Consider the following 20,829-nt stretch of genomic DNA (forward strand, 5'->3'; position numbering starts at 1 on the left):
CACAACGATATAACAGGTAAAAATATGATAAAACCGGTATCAAAATGATAAAATCGATATAACGCTACCGGATATATTGAAAGTGTCGATACTTTCGTAAGTACGTGTAATAAATTATCGATACTTTCAAAGAAATACGTAATTATCCTTTCAAAAGTATCGACACTTTTATATTTGTATCGATTAAATATAAATAACATATCCGATGAAAATATAAAGGCCATAGCTAAATATCCTCTGAAAATAGATAGAACGGACGAGTTTTTGAAATCGAAGCGTAATTGTTGCTGCATTTCAGAATGCGTTTCTAAAGCGAAGTTTGTTTGTTTGTTGCTGCAGTCGAATCGAAAAGTATGTTGTCGAAACCCTAGTTTTTTATTATTACAGTAATCGCGAATAGGGTTTTTATGTGTTGTTTGGGGTTTTGGAGTAAAGAAGCATTTGGGACCGATTGCAGGTAGAAAGTGATATTCAAGGTAAAATATAAATGTCGATACTTTTATTAAATATTATAAGTAGAAAATAATATTATAGGTTGTATAAATGTGCCGACACATTTTGTAGTGGCCATTCAAATTCTTTTTGAAGAAAACCATTTTACCACAAGAGTAGTTATCTATATTTGTATATTGAATAAAGTGTATGTAACAAAATAATTTGATTTGCGTAAACTGATATATGAAGGAAAAATGGAGTCAATGTGTTGGAAAATTGTTGGTGGCGCAGATGACTTTGAAATTGAGGCCGAGACTCGAAAGCAACCAAAGGGTGGATATATGTACTTCTAGTAAGTATCAATGTCTTTTTGTTATTATTGTTGAAATGGTAATTGGATTAAAGTATCGATAAACTTTAAATTGATTACAAATTTTAAATGTTGACAGTATAGTCGAATGCAAAAGGATGAAGGAAGATGGCACACAGAGAGGTTTGGTATGTAAAATGAAATTGACATTGAGTATTATTTAGTGTTAATGTATTGATTAAGAAACATTTATGTTTAATATTAGGTGACAAAAGATGTGAGGTCTAAATGGAATTCGATGAGTAATGCTGAAAAGGAACCTTACATCACACAGTCAAGGAATGATAGTAAAGAATACAAAAAACGGAGGAAAGCACATGAAAATAAGGTATTCATTAAACTTGTAAATACGTTGATACAAAATATATAAGAACTATAACATTATATATTGTTAAAAAATGTAGGAAGTGTCGACAAGATGCAGCATTAAAAGGGTGAATTCATTAATTAAACACTGTCAATCCTTGATGGCGCAATTTGATGTCAGACAATGTATTGCTAAGTATGGTGATTTTTCATTTCCTCTCGGGATCCCATGTGCTGCAGCCGTATTGGGAGTAGAAAATGAAGGCAAAAGTGTTGTAGAAGTCTGTAAGAGTAAGGACCAGAAAGCACTTGCCTCCAAATATGGTTTGAAGCAGAAGGTGACATATGCTGAAATTGAAGAGGAAATAAAAAGTGGATCTTACAGGGGGGATGAGCTGAAGGCCAGAGTTCTATTATACCTTGTCGGTATCTTTCTTTGTCCAACGGGTGATACGTCAACGAACAAGGAATATATGAAGCTCATTTACGATGAAGGCTTGAAGGGTGAATTCAATTGGACTGAATATATCCATTCGAGATTGATTGAATCAATAATCACCTTTAAAAAGGGCAGCCAGAGATACCTCAAAGGGTGCATAACAATCTTAGAGGTAAATGAGTTGAAGAACTTTTTTGTGTTTTTATATAAAATGATAGTATAGTTATTATATAAAAATATAAATTTTATTATAAATGCAGGTTGCACTGTTCGATTTTTGGTCGGGCTGTGAGGCAGTGCCGGCTTATGAAAGAACCGGAGTGGCACACATTCGTGCATGGGGGAAGGAAGAGGTGGTTAGAGTGATGGTGAAGTTGAAGTTGGATAGAGCGAAGAAGCAAGAAAGGGTAATAAATTTAATTAAATAATATTAAGAAAATAATCAATGTCTTAATATTGTAATTTAATTTTGAAGGTTATTGGCAAGGATGTAGAGGAGGTAGTGGAGACAGAGGAGAAGAAAGGAGAGATGGTTGTATTGGGGGATGACGGTGAGGGGGACGACGGTGAGGGAAAACATAGTAACTTCAACATTTTGATGTCTGAATTGGCTGATATCAAAAAAATCCAATTTTATATCATGCAAAGACAATCAAGAGTCGAAGAGAAACTTGATAGAGTCGAAGAGAAACTTGAGAGAGTCGAAGATACACTTGAGAGGCATAAGGGGGTAGTGGAAGGAAAAATAGATGGAGTGGTGAAAGAAGTAGAGGTGTTGAGGGGTGAAGTGGTGAAAGAAGTTGAGGTGTTAAGGGGTGATCTTAAGATGGTGACGGGTGAAAAATTTGAGGGAGTGGTAAAGGAGGTTGTTGAATTGAGGAGTGAATTTACGGGGGAGAAGGGGGTGGTTGATAAATACTTGGATGAAGGAGATCAATTGAAGGGTGAAATAAAAGAGATGAAGAACTATGTAGAGAAAAAAATACGATGAACTGAAAAAATATGAAGAAGAAAAGAGGGAGGAGGAAGAAGAAGTGATGGAAGAAAAGAGGGAGGAGGAAGAAGAAGAGATGGAAGAAAAGAGGGAGGAGGAAGAATAAGAGATGGAAGAAATGAGGAGGAAGGAAGTCGATGTCATTTATACATTGGAGAGTGTTATAGCAGCAGATTTGGATTCGGAATGTCCTGCACCCCAGAAGAAGAAGCAGAAGGTAAGTTGAATAAAAGAAAACTTAATTTGATCTTTATTATGTTGTTGTGACAAAAAATTGTATGCAAAATTGTAGGTTGAAAAAGCGGATATTCCAAGCGGAATTGATGACATCGAAGCTGTAATTTGTGATTATTTATGGAATAGTGAGTTAGAATCGGGGTAAGTGAAATATATTGTTTTGTAAGTGATATTTAAATATTTCATGACAACATATTAATCCTAATGATTCATACAGATATTCTGTAATCTCAATGGGAAATCAATTCGCTATTGTATACGACGTTGCAACGTTGAAGCCTATGGAATGGGTTGGCGGTGTGGTAAGTAGAAAGTAGAAAATGTTAAAACTTATTGAATATGTTTTGATTGTGTAATTAATTTTGTTAGGTTATTTATTTGCTCGCCTGGACAATATGCTACGATTCTCAAAAGTCAATCCGGAGGATTGACTACCTTCCATACCTCTTAGCGGTGAGTTAAATTAATAAATGTTGAAAAGTAGTGTTATAGACGGTAAATTAATAATGTTTGTTGCGTAATTGCAGCAACAGGCGTTGGATGCCAACAACAAAGAAAGTTTTGAGAGTATTGCTACCTTCTGGGGTCCCATATTGGATAACTATGTGAAATTCACCGACTGTGAGAAGGTAAGACACCATACCAATTGCAAATGATGTTTTCGGATATAGAATGTTGAATTTTGTCAAATTGGGTGTGAAATTTGTTGCAGATCATGATCACAATAAACTACCATAATTCACATTGGTATCTGTTGGTGTTGGATATGATAGATCGTGTTGCAACAATATATGATAGTATGTTTACATCTGAAGCATCTAAACAGAGAGTGAAGGATGCTAAGAGATTGGTATGTATGTATGTATGTATGTATGTATGTATGAAAGCACATTATGTAAATTATAATGCATATTTTTTTTGGATCATAACTTCTTCTTTTTTAATGCAGATTAAAATATTAGATTTTTATAATAAGAAACGCATTTGGTTTGAATACTGTGGATCTCTATGAAAGTTTCCCTTGAAAAATTTCAAATTTGTGGAGCATAAGAAGAATAAGCAATTGAATGGGTATGAGATGTTATCATAAATAGAAAGCTTAATTTATGCAGGATTCATCATAATTGACATGTGTGGTTTTCAAATTTTGTAACAGACATGATTGAGGCATGTATGTGATGATGTGGATGGAATCGATCGGTTCTACAGGGGCAACTGGTGATTTTGTAAGTGGAAAGAAAAATCCGTTTGTGGTAAAATTGTTAAAAGTCGTAGATTGAATGCTGTAGTTTACAATACTTAACGTTCTGACAATTTGAATATAGGTTGTTGGAGAGTGGGATCGATCGCGAATATTAAACGATCTCGTAAGCCACAATCAAAATCAACGAAGACAGTAGATAACAAAAGCTGCCATGAGACATAAGAATAACAAAAGGATGCAATGATGTAAATGTAGGGTTAATTTTGTATAAGATTTATAATTTTGTATGTGAATGTAATTATGAATGAGATGAGAAAAGTTAGCAGTAGGTTGTTGTACATGTTTCTTATACACATTAAGAGTCATGTTGATACTTACGATATATGGAGATTGTTGACTGTATTATACCAAATGTCATCATAATTGTCATCATGTGCGAGACTGAATGGCCATTCCATATTGAGGGTATGTACAATAACTACAAAATTAACTTTAAAGTAAAAGGTAAATTTACAATATGGCAAACATGGTGCAACCATAAAGTGTCAATCCATATATAAAAAGTGTCGATCCCAGAAACATCGAAACCCATAAGTATAATGTAATAGATAATTTTTCAATCTAACCGGTATAAGTATACCGGTTTTATGAGAGATTAGGTATATAATATGTATCGACACTTTTTAATTTTGTGTCGATACTATTGGTCCAGAATGAATGGCAAACAGGGTGCAACCATAAAGTGTCGATCCATATATAAAAGGTGTCGATCCCAGAAACATCGAAACCCATAAGTATAATATAATAGGTAATTTTTCAATCTAACCGGTATAAGTATATCGGTTTTATGAGAGATTAGGTATATAATATGTATCGACACTTTTTAATTTTGTGTCGATACTATTGGTCCAGAATGAATGGCAAACAGGGTGCAACCATAAAGTGTCGATCCATATATAAAAAGTCTCGATCCCAGAAACATCGAAACCCATAAGTATAATGTAATAGGTAATTTTTCAATCTAACCGGTATAAGTATACCGGTTTTATGAGAGATTAGGTATATAATATGTATCGACACTTTTTAATTTTGTATCGATACTATTGGTCCAGAATGAATGGAAAACAGGGTGCAACCATAAAGTGTCGATCCATATATAAAATGTATCGATCCCAGAAACATCGAAACCCATAAGTATAATGTAATAGGTAATTTTTCAATCTAATCGGTATAAGTATACCAGTTTTATGAGATAATAGGTGTAATATATGTATCGACACTTTTTAATTTTATGTCGATACTATTGGTCCAGAATGAATGGAAAACAGGGTGCAACCATAAGCTGTTTCCCATATATAAAAAGTGTCGATCCCAGAAACATCGAAACCCATAAGTATAATGTAATAAATAATTTTTCAATCTAACCGGTATAAATATACCAATTTTATTTTATAATAGGTGTATAATATGTATCGACACTTTTTAATTTTGTGTCGATACTAATTTAAATATCGAGTGTTTTTCCCCGTTCATTATATATAGTATACAAACTCTAAATTAACAAACCCTAAACCTAAAAGCAAGCAGGCAGAAGAGAACTCTTCCTCTCCGAAGAATACTAGCGTTATCATAACAGTGACGATCAGATATTCAAGTAAATGAATCGATATTTTATGGGTTTGATTGATTTCTATATTGGAGTTTTTTTTCCTGAATGTGTTTGTGTTCCATTGTAATAGCATCCAACTAAAATGGCTCCAAAACGTCAGCATCAGAAGCGCGGTCTTTCTCAAAGCTCTTTTCAACCTAGTTCTTCTCAACCACAACATCCTTCTGAAACAAACGATTCTTCTGAGGAAATCAGGTCCTTCGAAACTCTGAACTTTAGATCCGATATGGAGAAACAAAGATGGCAGACGAGTTTTAAAGTAAGGAAGATTCGTCCCGAACGTGTCATTGACCTGGGTTTCTTGTTTGATGATAAATATGCATTTAGTTTTAAATCCACATTTACATCTTGGGGTTGACTTGAATTCCTTGGTGTAGAACCAAAATATTACCCTAACCTAGTTAGAGTCTTCTACAACAATGCTTCCTTACAGCACGAGCCTAATAAGACTAATATAATAGGAATTAATACACATGTCATGGGGAATGATATATATATATTTTCGTAAACTATTGCGGAGGGTTTAGGTGTAGCGAATAAAGGGGATTCAGATGAAAATGATGTAGATTGGTCTACAATTAAACGGGTTGCTAGAAATAGCCCAATTCACCTAGATGTTGAGTCGAGAATGTTTCACAAAATGCTCATATGGTATATCCAACCTAGTGGGGGAAAACATTCAACGCTTCGAGACAACGATTATTGGTGGATAGCAAAGTATAAATCCAAATCCAAAATGGCTCCAAACATTGCTAAACTCATATTTAATACAATTATATATATGGTCACAAAGGGAGCAACAATTTCAACTTCACTACCATATGGATGTGTCATCACCCATCTGTTGAAGAAGAAAGAAGTTGATTTTTCGCATGACGCCCCTGTTCGATTAACCCGCAAGATTGACATGTTATTTATTTAAAAAGCGGGATATGATTTTGTGGAAAAACTCGGTTGCAAGCGTGTCAATGAGGTCGGATTAGATCAAGAGAGGGAGGAAATGGACCCCATTGGCCATGAAGAAGAGCAACCAATTGGAGACGCAATGATGGAAGAAGCTCCAGTTGCAGAGGATGTCACAATTAAGACCGTGATGGAATACATGGTCAATTTTTGAGAGCATATTGATTCCCTTGTGAGTGGAATGCGAGCCGATATTTCATCATTGCGCGATGAAGTCTCCATGTTGCGTGACTAATTACGTCAGCGACATCAAACGAGTTAGGTAATTCATTATTTATGTTTCTAAATTTTTACACGTTCTGAACTGTATTTTATTTTCTTTTAACAGATGTGGACAACCAAGTGGTCAATGAAGATGAAGCTGACGATGATGATGATGATGATCCAAACAAGTATATCGTGTCTGCAACGTCGCCTTCAAGAAAACTTTTAATTTTTGATCTCAATGGTGTCCTTGCCTACATCCCAAGACTTCCTGCAGGTTTTAATTCTATGTTGTAGATGTTGTCCTCAGAACAGGATTATTTGAATTTATGCAATTTTGTGTCGACAATTTTGTTGTTGCCCTTTGGTCTTCAAAGATGAGGTTAGAACATGTTTGGAGCAATTGAATTACTATAGTCAAAATCGTTAATATACATTTGAATGTTAAGATTCAAACTTGATTACAATCTCAGGCATAACGTCGACCGTGTACTTGAGAAACTACCTTTATTTTCTGAGCATTTTCTATTCGTTTGGGTAAGATGAATGTCATTACAGTTTGCTGACTTTTCGTTGTCTATGATTCCTACATATCTATGTTCGACTGTTTGTGAACAAGATCAAGCAAAATGCAAAACATACGATAACGTTACCTACTGTAAAGATCTCAATGATGTTTGGAACGTGTGTCCTGATTTTAACGAGCTAAATGCACTTTTGGTCGATGATTCAGCAGAAAAAATGATTTATAATCCGGTAAGTTGCATTTATGCAATATGTTTTTCCAGTTGAACATGTGTTCAGACATTGATTATTTTAACAACTTATGTGTTTATATAGAAATACAATTACATATGTCCACATACCTTTGACGTTGCTTCCCATTCGAACGACAATGCTCTAGGTATGACACAAATTTATTCATGTTTATGCGAATTTAGTTAATTGTTAGTAAAATTGCACCTCATTAGTTTGATAATTGAAATTATTTCTGTATGTCCTCAGAAAAAGGCGGAAACATACGAGAGTATTTGGAAAATTTGTTGAAGGCCCCTAATGCTCCAGACTTCGTTAGAAATAACCCTTTTTCATCGGATTAATTTCGTTTGTCGGTACATTATTTGAACATTGTTGTGTATGTATCTTTTGGTTTAATTATATTGTGTGTATATTTTCATTAATTATTCCATATTTGTTTCTCTGTATACATATACATTTGAGGATTATTGAAATATCAATACTAGTTATTAATGTATTTTACATCTGCTTGCAAATGTATCGAAACACATTATTAAAGAATTGTTTTCCATGATATCCACGACAAAGTTTTCATACTTAGAAATATCAGTCGATTGAAAAAACATCGGAACCCATAATTATAATGTAATAGGTAATTTTGTTATATAACCGGTATAGATATACCGGTTTTATGAGAGAATAGGTCTACAACCTATATCGACACTTTTTAATATTGTGTCGCTACTTTATGTCCAGAATAGATGAAAAAAATGTCGATACCTTTACAAAAAGTGTCGATTGAAAAAACATTGGAACCCATAATTATAATGTAATAGGTAATTTTGTAATATAACCGGTATAAATATACCGGTTTTATGAGAGAATAGGTCTACAACCTATATCGACACTTTTTAATATTGTGTCCATACTTTTAAGTAACGCGGTTTTTCTTCCTTCATTCAATATTTATATGTACATGTTTCTTATACACAATAGGAGTCATATTGATACTTACGATATATGGAGATCGTTGTCATTCCATTCCGTCTTCGAAAATATCAGTTGATGTAGGCTGTGTGCTTGTACTCAAACTGAGCTTGAATTGAGGACATGTTAGTTTTTTTATGTCCCTCACCGTTGCAGTACCCACATCGCCTAATTTTCTTCTCGACCTTGTTCTTCGGCACTTCTTTTCGCTTGCGTTGTTTTCGTTGAGGGTCACGAATGTTGTTTACTACAATGCTCTGGTTGACTGAATCATTCAAACCAAACGAGTTTTCTAATTCTTCTATTAGTTTTTTCATCTCATCTCTTACGGTTTTGAAAGACTCGTTTGTCTTTGATGCAATGTAGCATAACCTACTTGACGTTGAACGTAGAGCAGCGAACCTTGCCATTTGCATCACTTCTAGAGACACATTCATGTCAACATAACTGGGTGAAGAAGCCTTCGCATCATTAGTCCACCTACTTTGAATCAAAGTCCCAGGAAAATATGTGTAATCCAAGTGCTTCAAAATGTGAAGTTGATGGCGACATGGAAATCCAACGGTCTCGAATTTTTTGCATGAGCAAATTAGAGTTTTCGTACGAGAATCAAAACTAATTTCAAATTTCCTAAATTTTTGCTGCGTACTTTGACAAAATATAATGTTGACATTCATCTTATAAGGACTTAATCTCTGCCTCAATCCGGTACAATGTCTCCCGTATAAGTTCATCTTGGAACGCACGAAAAGATTCGCGGGTAAAAATCGCAGCGGCATGGCTTTCAAGGTCAACCAGTTTTATGATCTGGAAGGGCTTCGTATGTGAACTTAAGCAATCCGTTTTTTCAACTCGTTCATACGCATTCTACTAATTCCATCTTCAATTGCACGAACAACATCTAAATATGTCTTCTTGTGTTTCAGTGCAATCGCTAGTGAAGCATTCATAGACTCGCAAATTTGTGTTGAGCGAATATTGGCAAAGAAATGACCGGATAGATATGCTTGTGCCCATAAGTGTCGTGTATTTCCCTTATCAATCACCCATGGATGCTTTTGGATGTTGAATTCTGAAACAACCGAACACCATTGAATATCAAATTCCTCGGTTGTCCACCAGGAAGCTATGCATTTTGAGAATGCTGCTGTAAACTTCGGGTCACCAATGTTAGCTTGTGCATTGCGAGAAAGATGCCAAGAACATAATATGTGCTTAGCATAAAGGATAACAGATTTGATAGCCCTCTGCATTGCCCTATCCCCATCGGTGACAACTGAAATAGGTGATTTATTCATCATGGCTTCTAAAACATTCTGTAGCACCCACTCGAAAGGTTGAGACGTCTCGTCAGCGATTATGGCAGTGGCAAACACAATTGTGTTATGGTGATGATTGACACCGACAATAGGCATAATTGGTCGACCATACAAATTATCTTTGTACGTTGTGTCGAACGCAATTACATCACTGAAGCATGTGTAATCCGATCTCGATATAGAATCCGACCAAATAAGATTATACAATGCCCCCGATTCGTCTACCGAGTATGTCATAAAAAACTCGGGATCATCATGTTTCTTATAATCAAAGTAGGCAATAAGCGCATTCACATCCTCATCGACGATTTCCTTTGCTTTACCTCTTTGAAGTGCATTGTAGAGGTCTTTATGTGTAAATCCAACATTATGATAGCCCCCTGCCTGCTGCGTTAAATAGTTCATTACTTGTAACGTGCCAACACCGACCTCTTTCAATGTTATTGCCTCATCGATATCAACCTTACTTACAGCTCTATTAGAACGCATTAATGGTGTCATAATAGGTGTGCACAATGCATGATTATGTTTCTGATCAGACTTGCTTATAACCCACTGATCGTTTGTATTTGTTGATGTAACTAAGACTCTAGCCTTACATCCTATTCTTGTGACTGGCGTATGAGCACGTTGACGATCAACAGTATTGACTTTTGATACTCGAAACCCTTCTTTGGAACAACAAAATTCTTGTGTCTTCACATTCCCTTCCACGTCAAGCCGTGTTGTTCCCTTACGTGCACTAAACCCATGTTCCCGTGTGAATCCCTTGTAAAAGTACCAAGCTTGATCACGTGAACAGAAGAGCTGACCAACCAATCTGTCAGATTCATCAACATTATGTACTTCATGGTATTCCTCGGTTGGTTTAACATTATCTACATCAGTATGATCCATGGCAAAAATTTTGTTGGGCAAGTTCAGTGGTCCCGGAGTTGATGGAGATGTAAGCAAAGGTTCATTTTGAACATGTTTCAGTCGTGTTGCTTTCAATAGGATGTGGTATTGGTAGTGGTAGTTAAAGGGTGGGTACAACATTAAATTCGCAGTACATATTTAGGTATGTACAATAACTACCTAAATATGTGTCAATACATTTTCTACAAGTATCGACCCAAAAAACATCAAAACCAATAATTATAATGTAATAGGTAAATTAACATATTAGGTAAATTTTACCTTTTTTTCATAATGTTACCTGATATGTTGAAAGTATTGATCCTTTTTATAAAAAGGATCGATACTTTACAATATAATAGGTAAAAATATAATGTAATAGGTAGTGCTTATATTGTAAAGTATCTATCCTTTTTATAAAAGTGTCCATACTTATTTCACTGTGGAAAACATTAATTTAAGGTTATCTTTTGAGTGAGTTTTAAAATATATAAATTTAGTAATTATACGCGTCTAATGATTTATTTTTTATGTTACGGTATATATTATTATTAAATTAAAAACAATAAACATATATATTACATATTTATTATTATCTTTGGTTAATATTGTTAAATTTAAATTCTAAATAATATTTTATAAAATATCAAAACAATTAAATAATTTTTTGTGTAAATGAAATTATTAAATTTATATTGTAGGTGGAAAACATGAAACACTATTAAAAATTTTTGAAACATAAATTACATAACTTTAAAAAAAGTATCGATTCTTTTTACAAAAAGTATCTATACTTTCAACATATCAGGTAAATTTTATCGGTTTTGTCATAATAAAACTGGTTTTGTCATTTTTTTACTTGTTATATTGTAAAGTATCTATCATTTTTATAAAAGGATCGATACTTTCATTATATCAGGTAAATCGCTACTGGTTTTGTTATTTTTTTTACCTGTTATATTGTAAAGTATCGATCCTTTTTATAAAAGGATCGATACTTTCAATATATCAGATAAAGCGCTATCGGTTTTGTTATTTTTTTACCGGTTTTGTTATTTTTTTACATGTTATATTGTAACGTATCGATCCTTTTTATAAAATGATCGATACTTTCAATATAGCAGGTAAAGCGTTACCGATTTTGTTATTTTTTTACCGGTTATATTGTAAAATATCGATCATTTTTATAAAAAGATCGATACTTTCAATATATTAGGTAAAGCGCTACCGATTTTGTTATTTTTTTACCGGTTTTGTTATTTTTTTATCGATTTTACCGAAAATGTTAAAAAACATTGATGTTTTAGGTAGAAATAATAATTTTTAGGTATTTTTTATGGATTTTGTTATGCCCAACAATAACAAAACCAGTAAAAATAGACTTTTTAATAATAAAATTAGTAAACACAAATTATACAAATTAATTTTAATTTTTTAGTTTGTAAGTTGCCACCATATAACTAATGAAAGAAAGACATGGTATTTCTATTTCGATATTAGCTTTCTAATAATAAAATAAAAAAAAATAAAAAAAATAAAAATATATATATATATAATTACAATATAATTTTAAAAAATAATCATAATAAAATGATGGAAAATATTCATAATTACAATATAACTATAAGCATTAAATACAATAAAATAATATTATTTATTAATAAAATAATATTATTATTTTTAAAATATTAGAATAATTTATTTAATATTATCTATGTCAATATTATTATTAAAATATTATATCTATAATTTTATAAATAAAAAATTATGATTATTATATTTTATTAAAATAAATTTGCAATGTTACCGGTATAAATATACCGGTTTTATGATAGAATATGTCAATATAAGCGTTACCTATTACATTATATAAGCACTACTTAATATGTTATTGTGTTTGATAATGTTTCCAGTAATTAACATATTTTATTATATAAGCGTTACCTATTACATTATATAAACGCTAACCTAATATGTTATTGTGCTAGATAATGTTTCTAGTAATTAACTTATTTTATTATATAAGCGCTACCTATTACATTATATAAGCGCTACCTAATTTGTTATTTTACTTGATAATATTTCCGGTTGAATGATATAACATAAACGGTCTAAATTTTAACCGGTCACTTGTTTAACCGATCACACCATTTTTTAGCCGTTTTTTAACCGCTGCACAGCAGAACTACCTCACTTCCCCTTAGGTCTTTGGCTTGAAAAATGAAAACAATATTCGCTTTTCTCAAGTCCGTCTGTTTAGGGTATACAACATATTTGGTCATCCAATTATTATCATATTTCTGTTTTGGTCACTAATTATTTTAGTAAATTGGTTGCTCATGCTATATTTTTATTTTAAAATGGCATCAATTGTTATAAAATTAAAATAAATGATGACATAATATGATATAATAATATATTTTATCAATTTAGATATAATTCAGAAACAATTAAATAAATTTCACCTTAAATATTTGCAAATGGTCATGAATTGTTTAAACATTCACGAAATGATGGCATTAAATGATATGATGATAATTTTAATCATTGAAGCTTATATATTTTATAATTTGGTCATAATTAAAAAATAATTAAATAAACTTCACCTTAAATAGTTACAGATCTTTTCAATTTGGTCCTCATTTTAATTTTAAATATTCTAATCAGTTTAACTCTCCGATAAAACGAAGAGACATGATGAAGGTATTTCGGGCTACACTTAGCCTTGGGTGCTTAGGATTTCATGAGTAATGAGAACTTCTGTTTGATAGTTTCCAGGTCCTCATTCTTTACAGCTGAAGCGGTTGAGCTTTCGTAAACACAAATACTCTGCCACGACCGACGGCTCTACCCAACAGCATGTTCCGGTCCAGATACGGAAGGTAATAGAGTCCTCCCACCGATCTTCTGCAATAAGACATGCTTGAAAATTCATATGGACCAGATTCAGATCAGTTTTAAGCCATGACAATACATGGGTCGATGATATACCTCCCAGTCCCGGGGTTTGTTACAGGAACTTGAGCTGTGAATGTTCGGAGAAACTACAAAATCTGCATATACAAAACATTAAATTATTTTTCATAAACATAGACTAATGTATGATCAACAGTAAACAGATGTGGAAACACACGATTCTACTTGATTGCCTGACAATCGGATGATTTGAATATGCTGAGACACCAAAATGAATTTTAAGAACATCACTTTCCGGAGATAAGCTAATAGTACATAAGATGACGAAACATCAAAGCCAGAAAAATGTATTACATTTGTTCATTTTGAACTCAAATCAGTCGCTAATTGAGCGTCAAAGAAGATCATCCAAAATCTAAATTAATGGATGTAATTGAGTGGACTTCAAGTTTAACATGGACATCATGCAAATGGCCAAATACAAAATCGAACAATGGCATGTGTAGACACCCGTTTTTGTTCGGGTCTTTCTTGTCATTTAATTATTATTATTATTATTATTTTATTAATATTATATTTACATTTTTTTGCATGGTCCAATTGAAGCCCAAATACAAAGGAAGCCCAATACTGGAGCCCAACCTATCCTAACCCATTCAACGGCTAACCCAGTAACCCATTGGAGCCCGACCCGTTTGAAGCCGAACTAGCCCAGCTCCATACCCGATCAGCGACCCGACCCGACTACCTAGGGTTTCATCATAACCCTAGGTAGCTGCTGATGCCGCCTCTTACTGTTGCTGTCACCTTCGACCATTCTGCCGTCGCCGTTTTCACCTACAGTGACTCCCACAGTGATCAAATCAGTCAAAGGATAACATACATCAAAAAACCAAATAAAAAATAGAAAACAAATCACCTAAAATCTCAAGGGGATTTAACAGATATCAGAGGCATCAACAAATCAATCACATGGCAATATAAAAAGAAAAAATCAGAGGAGATCAAGAACCATTGGGGTTTGAGAGAAAAAAGAGGAGGAAAAGAGAAAGTGAGAAAATAAATAGAGAAAAAGGGCCTTCGGTGAGAACCCAAAACGAAAAAAATAATACAAAGAAAATCGAGAAGAAGAGAGAGGGAGAGAGTGTTCTTACCTCTGTTCGAGGAACCAGGAAGCCCAAAAGTCACTGTCGTTCGTTCTTCGAAAGGTAAATTTGTAGATCTAGTGATCTAGGGAGGTTTTTAGGCTAAGATGAGTGAGGATTTGGGCTTAGGGTGAAAGAGGGGACGTTTTGAGGACTTTCGATCTACTCCGACTGCCGTGCGTCACCGTGATCATCGCCGGCGGCTGCCATTTCATCTTCCCCAACGAGATGAAATCGGGAGAGTTTAAGAACTCTCCCTCCCTCTGTTTTTAAGTAAGTGACCAAATGAGGGGAAGAATGGGAAACAAAGCCCATTTTGGGCTTTTATAGTTCATTCTAAATGACGCCATTCGGTGGGTAGAGGGTTTCAGCGTGTTTTTATAAAAGGGTTAATCTCAGCTTTAGTCCTTACTTCTTTGTAAACTCATACCCGTGTCTTGGACTTTAGGGGTTAATGTTATATTTGGTCCCTGTAGCCTTGAAATATAACATGTGTATTCTATTTTTTTGGGGATAATTCGTTTTTTGGTCCCTTCGTTTTGTAAATCCTTACATTTCAGTTATGAATGAAAAGTTAATCCATTTTATTTCGATCTATTTACTTCTGGTTTAGTGTATTTTTGTCCCTATTTAGTTAGTTATATATCTTTGATGTTTTTTTATTTGGTTATTTATTTTTAGGGTAAAGTATAGTAATGGCCACTGAACATTTCTGAAGCTTGCATTTAGGTCCCCCAACTTTTAAAACTTTCAATACAGTCCCCCAATATTTATTCCGTTTGCAATATGGTCCCCCAACTTAAATCACTGTTAGAAAATTAGGTTAAATTATATAAACGGTCATTGAACTTTTCAGGCACTTGAATTTAGGTCCCCAACTTTTAAAACTTGCAAAACAGTCCCCCAATAATTTTATTTTCTTATTAAATATAGATGTATAGAAAATATAAATGATTCAATTTATATTTAAATGTATGAATCATTTATATTTTTGATATATTTTATTTTTCTTGTATAAACTAGTATTTAAAATATGTTTATATTTTAATCAAAATATTTCAATATACGAATAAAAATATATTTATATAAATGTATATTTATATTTAGATGTATAAATAAAAAAATATTCATATATTAATGTATGAATCATTTATATTTTTTGAATATTTTATTTTTAATAAGAAATTAAAATTATTAATTATATTAGAAATACTCAACTTAAGATTATATATATAATGAATTATAAATATGAAAATATAATTATTAAATTTAGTTTAAAAATATATAAATCTTAAATTTATTCTTTTAAAATATTGTATCAACTAATATTTAAAAACTATATTAAATCTATCAAACAATTTATCAAATATAATATTTTTTATTGTAAAAAAATATAATATTTTCCCATCATTTATTGCTTTCAAATTTTTTGCCGAAGTTCAAATCTCATTATTTCCATTTTCCATTATATTCTTTTTTTTCTGGCATTGGTCATACTATTAGTATATGTATTATTGTATATCTCTTAACACAAACGATGTTGTTAGCTTAGTGGCTCCACCCTGTATCTTTCATTTGCGTGACTCAGGTTTGAGTTTGCCCAAGACCCAAATTTTACTTTTTTGTAACTTAATTTTCTTCTAATTAGGTGGTGACATGTGTCACCAATAACATATATCATGATCATGTGTTAACACATGTCAGATCCTGGTTAAATGATTAATTTATTAAATTTTATTTAATTTAGGACCAAATTGATAGCATATATAAATAACTAGGTGGTGACATGTGTCACCAATGACACGTGTCATGATCATGTGCTAACACATGTCAGATCCTAATTAAATGATTAGTTTATTAAATTCTATTTAATTTAGGACCAAATTGATTATATAAATAATAAAGACTGAATGTATAATAATGTCAATTCCTTTTAACTGCCACTTCATCATTTGTATCAATTGGTAATGACTAGTGGCTTAGTTGAAACAGTTAAATAATTATGTGGTATGATTGATAAATTTAAAAGATCGATGACAAAAGTAAAAAGGGCTAGATAGTTAAGTTGTCAACCTAGTAGTTTACACTTTTATTTATACGTCAAAATAACATTTTATAAATTTAAAATTCGAATTATTTTCAACCTCTTCTATATCCTAACTATTTTTTTAATTAAAAAATTTCTTCAACAAATAAGAATTATACTATTATATTTATATAAAAAATACGTATCACATGAAATAAGATGAAATTAAATAATAATAAATCTGACATAATTGAATTTAATTGAATTATTTTAAAATTTAGGGTTTAGAATGAAATTGAATTACTTTGGAAATTGGGGTTTAAAATGAAATTGAGGACTGTTTTGCAAGTTTTAAAAGTTGAGGGACCTAAATTCAAATGTCTGAAAAGTTCAATAACCTTTTATATAATTTACCCTAATTTCTAACGGTGGTTTAAGTTGGGGGACCATATTGCAAACGTAATTATTTTTATTTGCTTTCATTTTAGTCTCCAGTTTGTTTTATCTCATTGATCTGTTAATATTTTTTGATTTGGATATCTAATATGTAGAATGTTCATTTTAGTCAATCCTTAGGTTTTTTTACAAGATCAGTCACTCCACGTTTGTTGAGTTATTATCTAGTCATTATTTTAATTTTGCTTATTTCGCATATATGTAAATATACGTATTATATATTTCGTTTGAGTCCTTTGTGATTAATGCAAGAAATGAGTGTTCTATTTGTGCTCTTAATCCTTTATTTACTTCTTTGTATTTGATATATATATATATATTTATATATGTATAATATTTAATATTAGATTCTCTATCAAGTATTAGTAACTCTTCAGCTTTATCTTAACTTCTACATGGTGTTTGATATTTGCAATCTTATTTTCGTCTTTATTACGTCTTTATGTGTCGGTTCTTAGTCTTCTTAACATTGTTTGATGTTGTATATATGTGTATACGTAGATACATATCTTTAATCATTATACGCTTCCATATTTTGTATTTTCATTCTATTATTTTATTTAGTTTATTTATTTTATTTTAGTTTACAAAATGTTCATTTGTCGATTTTCTTTACTCAATTATAATATATGTTGAATTTCTTCGAATATGTTTTTAAGAACTTGTATTTGTAGAACGGGCGTAGAAAGTATCACTTGATCGAAGTTGTACAATCCGATACGACGTTTGAACAAAATGAGAGCTTGAAATAAATCGAAGTTAATTTTTAGCGCTAATTAATTTGTTTTATTTCAAATAGTATAATGCATGATAAAGTAAATAACAATTTATTTTGTTGTATGCAAAAAACAATGTCGGTTTTCAATTTATATTCCATTTGTGTTTTATCGAAGAGGGAATATCTTTTACGGATAAGAAATAGTCGAAATAGTTTTCCCGACTGAAGATTGTTAATCTCGAGATTTCTTTTCAAGTTAAAGAATTTTCTCTAATTAATTGATTCGAAGCAAATTAAATTAATTTTAATAAATGGATCACAATTTAACTTTATATTCGATTCATCATTTTCACTATTACGACAACGTGTAAGCGATACAATACTAATTTTGGGCATTGTGGGGGTGTTAATCATTCCCCACACGTAATCGACTCCCGAATCCATTTAATAGAATCTTTGGTGATGCAGACCAAATTTTATCTTATAAAATAATTTTTTAAATTGTTTTTAAAAGACGTTTTTAGGTATTCGACCTACCTAACCCAAAGGTCGATATCGACTCACTTCCAATTTAATCCAAATTAATTCCAAATCACCAATTTTTCCAAAATTAAAGTCATAATTATTTTTTAAAATAATAATTTAATTTTTAAAAAAATGATTATGACATGTTCTAACCAGAAATGCAGACGATGATTAGGTACCTGTAGACTTAAAAATGACCTTGGAAGGAGAGCTGGAGCAATCAGAGCTTGCAGCTGTTCACTGATTTTTATATCTTGAATTTTTATCTGTCAAATACATCTTGCAGACCTGAGATCAGTTAAAACAAATATACAAGTATGTATATATGACCAGTTTTAACTTCCATTAGAATTTAGAAGAATCTTTAAGCATGGTCTGGAAACAGTACCAAAAGGCCTATTTATCAATATAAAGTTAATTTTTCTTTGCAAATAGAAGGGCATGGTCACAAAGGACTCACTATAGATGAGTTTATGCATATAAATGACTCACAAGAAGCTAGTGATGCACTGGGGATCACCTGAGCATTCCTTTTAACGACTAACTAGGCTCGTTTAAGGCTATTTTATCAAGCAAAATTGTTTTCTGGTAGTGCAAACCTGGGAAGATCTCACCGATTAATCGAACTTAAATGGCCATGAATTGCAGCCATGCATATTCTTCAATGTTCGACTAATGTCCCGGATTGAGAAATAGTTGCATGTGACAAACCTTAACCTTTTAGGAAGTAATGATTTTTGAAGTGGAAAATGGGAAGCTAACCTCTTCGAACTGAAGATAGATGTTTCGCACAGAAACAACATCAAACTTTGCAGAAACAACCAGTGTGGCACCTTCTTGTTCCTGTAAAGTAAAAGAAAGACAACATTTGTTGGTACTATATTTTTTACAACAATAATCAGTTGAATACTTGAATACCTTACTTGGAGTATAAAGGTGCAGGAAAACAAACTGCTTCAGGATCTGTATCTTACTCAAGTATATTAGCATTCAAGATAACAACGGTGGACATATTGAAATTTGAAAGTTGAAGTTTACCTCTAACAAATTCAGAACACTCCACCGAACAACATTTCTGATAACACCTCCACGGAGCTGATCCTGGCATTCGAATTTCTGAAAGATCTGCCCAACCTAACCCAATTTGACAAGCAAGGTATCAAAACAAATCTCTTTAGTTAACATTACATGAACTTTGTAACATCTGAGAACTAAACCTTATCCTAAAACATGAAAACCCTACTACCTAGGATTGAATTCAATCAATCTAAACGACAACTGCATTCTAAAACTAAAGGCAACACCTTTCAAAAAAAAAACTAAAGGCAAAGGAATCGGTGGTACCTGGAAAAAAGAAGCTTCGAAGAGAACGAGAACATCAGGGGCAGAAGTGTACTGAAGGCGCCAAGTTCCGTCCAACAGCGCCATGTCAATCGGTGCACCCATGTTGTATCCCTTTACGCTGAGCTACAAAATTTCACAGCACACCCAAAAAAGAAAATGGCTTCTACTTCAAAATTAGCACTATTTCCAGTTTGGGTTTTGGGGGGAAGAGATTATTTATACCAGAGCCTCCTCGATAATTGAACGTTGATCAGCAGTTGTAACAAGACTTCGTTGTGTGTCTTGAACAGCAAGGAGAAGATCATGTTTCTTGCTCTCTAGCTCAACCAAAGATACCTTGAACCCAGAAAAGCAAATCCCATCACTACCCCAAATTCGAAGAAAATTAAATAAAGAAATGTTCTGGAAAAGGATACAAGAATGCAAACCCTATTCCCGTAAGGAGCAACAGCAACTGTGCATAGAAACTTGTTGTAAAAAGACCGTTTCTTGTTGGTAACGAGTTTTGAGCTGAGAGGTCTTATCTCGTAGATACCTCTCTTTCCATGCGTCGGGTATATCGAAGCAGCAAATGCTAATTCCATAATGTTTCAGATATTGGGCGACAATGGGGATTAAGATTATTTCCCAAAACAACAGTTGATGAAATGAAGAAACCGAATCCAGTTAATAAAATGATAGAATTCTGAGTTCCATTTTTGTCAGCCTTAACTGTTGCTTATTTTGTTTATCTTACAGACTAATTACTGGCTTACAGTACTCCTTTGGATCCAATGGCTTCGGTTTTCTCTTTTATGGTATGTGATTATACAAAGTAACCCGCCGGAGATAACCCGACCCGAAATCGGGCTATTTAAACGAAGCCAAATCGAATATAGATATAACTCAGTTCGTCCAAAGTCAGTTCATTTACCCTTAATCATCTTCGCTTTATTGC

At 32.6% G+C, this 20,829-nt stretch overlaps 1 protein-coding gene and 1 pseudogene across 1 annotated transcript; both read right to left on the reverse strand.

The window, feature by feature from the left end:
* Window positions 1-13,551: 13,551 nt before the first annotated feature.
* On the reverse strand, window positions 13,552-19,994 carry LOC120135400 (annotated as a pseudogene).
* Window positions 19,995-20,108: 114 nt separating this feature from the next.
* Window positions 20,109-20,559, reverse strand: LOC120135401 (probable plastid-lipid-associated protein 10, chloroplastic). Its single transcript, XM_039151666.1, has 2 exons — window positions 20,321-20,559; window positions 20,109-20,228 (listed from the first exon to the last, which is right to left on the reverse strand). The coding sequence occupies exons 1-2, from the start codon at window positions 20,474-20,476 to the stop codon at window positions 20,109-20,111; spliced, it is 276 nt and encodes a 91-aa protein (XP_039007597.1). The 5' UTR covers window positions 20,477-20,559.
* Window positions 20,560-20,829: the final 270 nt, after the last annotated feature.

This window comes from Hibiscus syriacus, unplaced genomic scaffold (assembly GCF_006381635.1).
Source record: "Hibiscus syriacus cultivar Baekdansim isolate YM2019G1 unplaced genomic scaffold, ASM638163v2 tig00110607_pilon, whole genome shotgun sequence".
Taxonomy (NCBI): domain Eukaryota; kingdom Viridiplantae; phylum Streptophyta; class Magnoliopsida; order Malvales; family Malvaceae; genus Hibiscus; species Hibiscus syriacus.

Coding starts and splice junctions, on each gene's coding strand:
- LOC120135401 (XM_039151666.1), bottom strand. CDS start 20,476: ATGGAATTAGCATTTGCTGCTTCGATATACCCGACGCATGGAAAGAGA. Junction 20,229..20,320: donor TTGCTCCTTACGGGAATAGG/GTTTGCATTCTT, acceptor TCTGGGTTCAAG/GTATCTTTGGTTGAGCTAGA.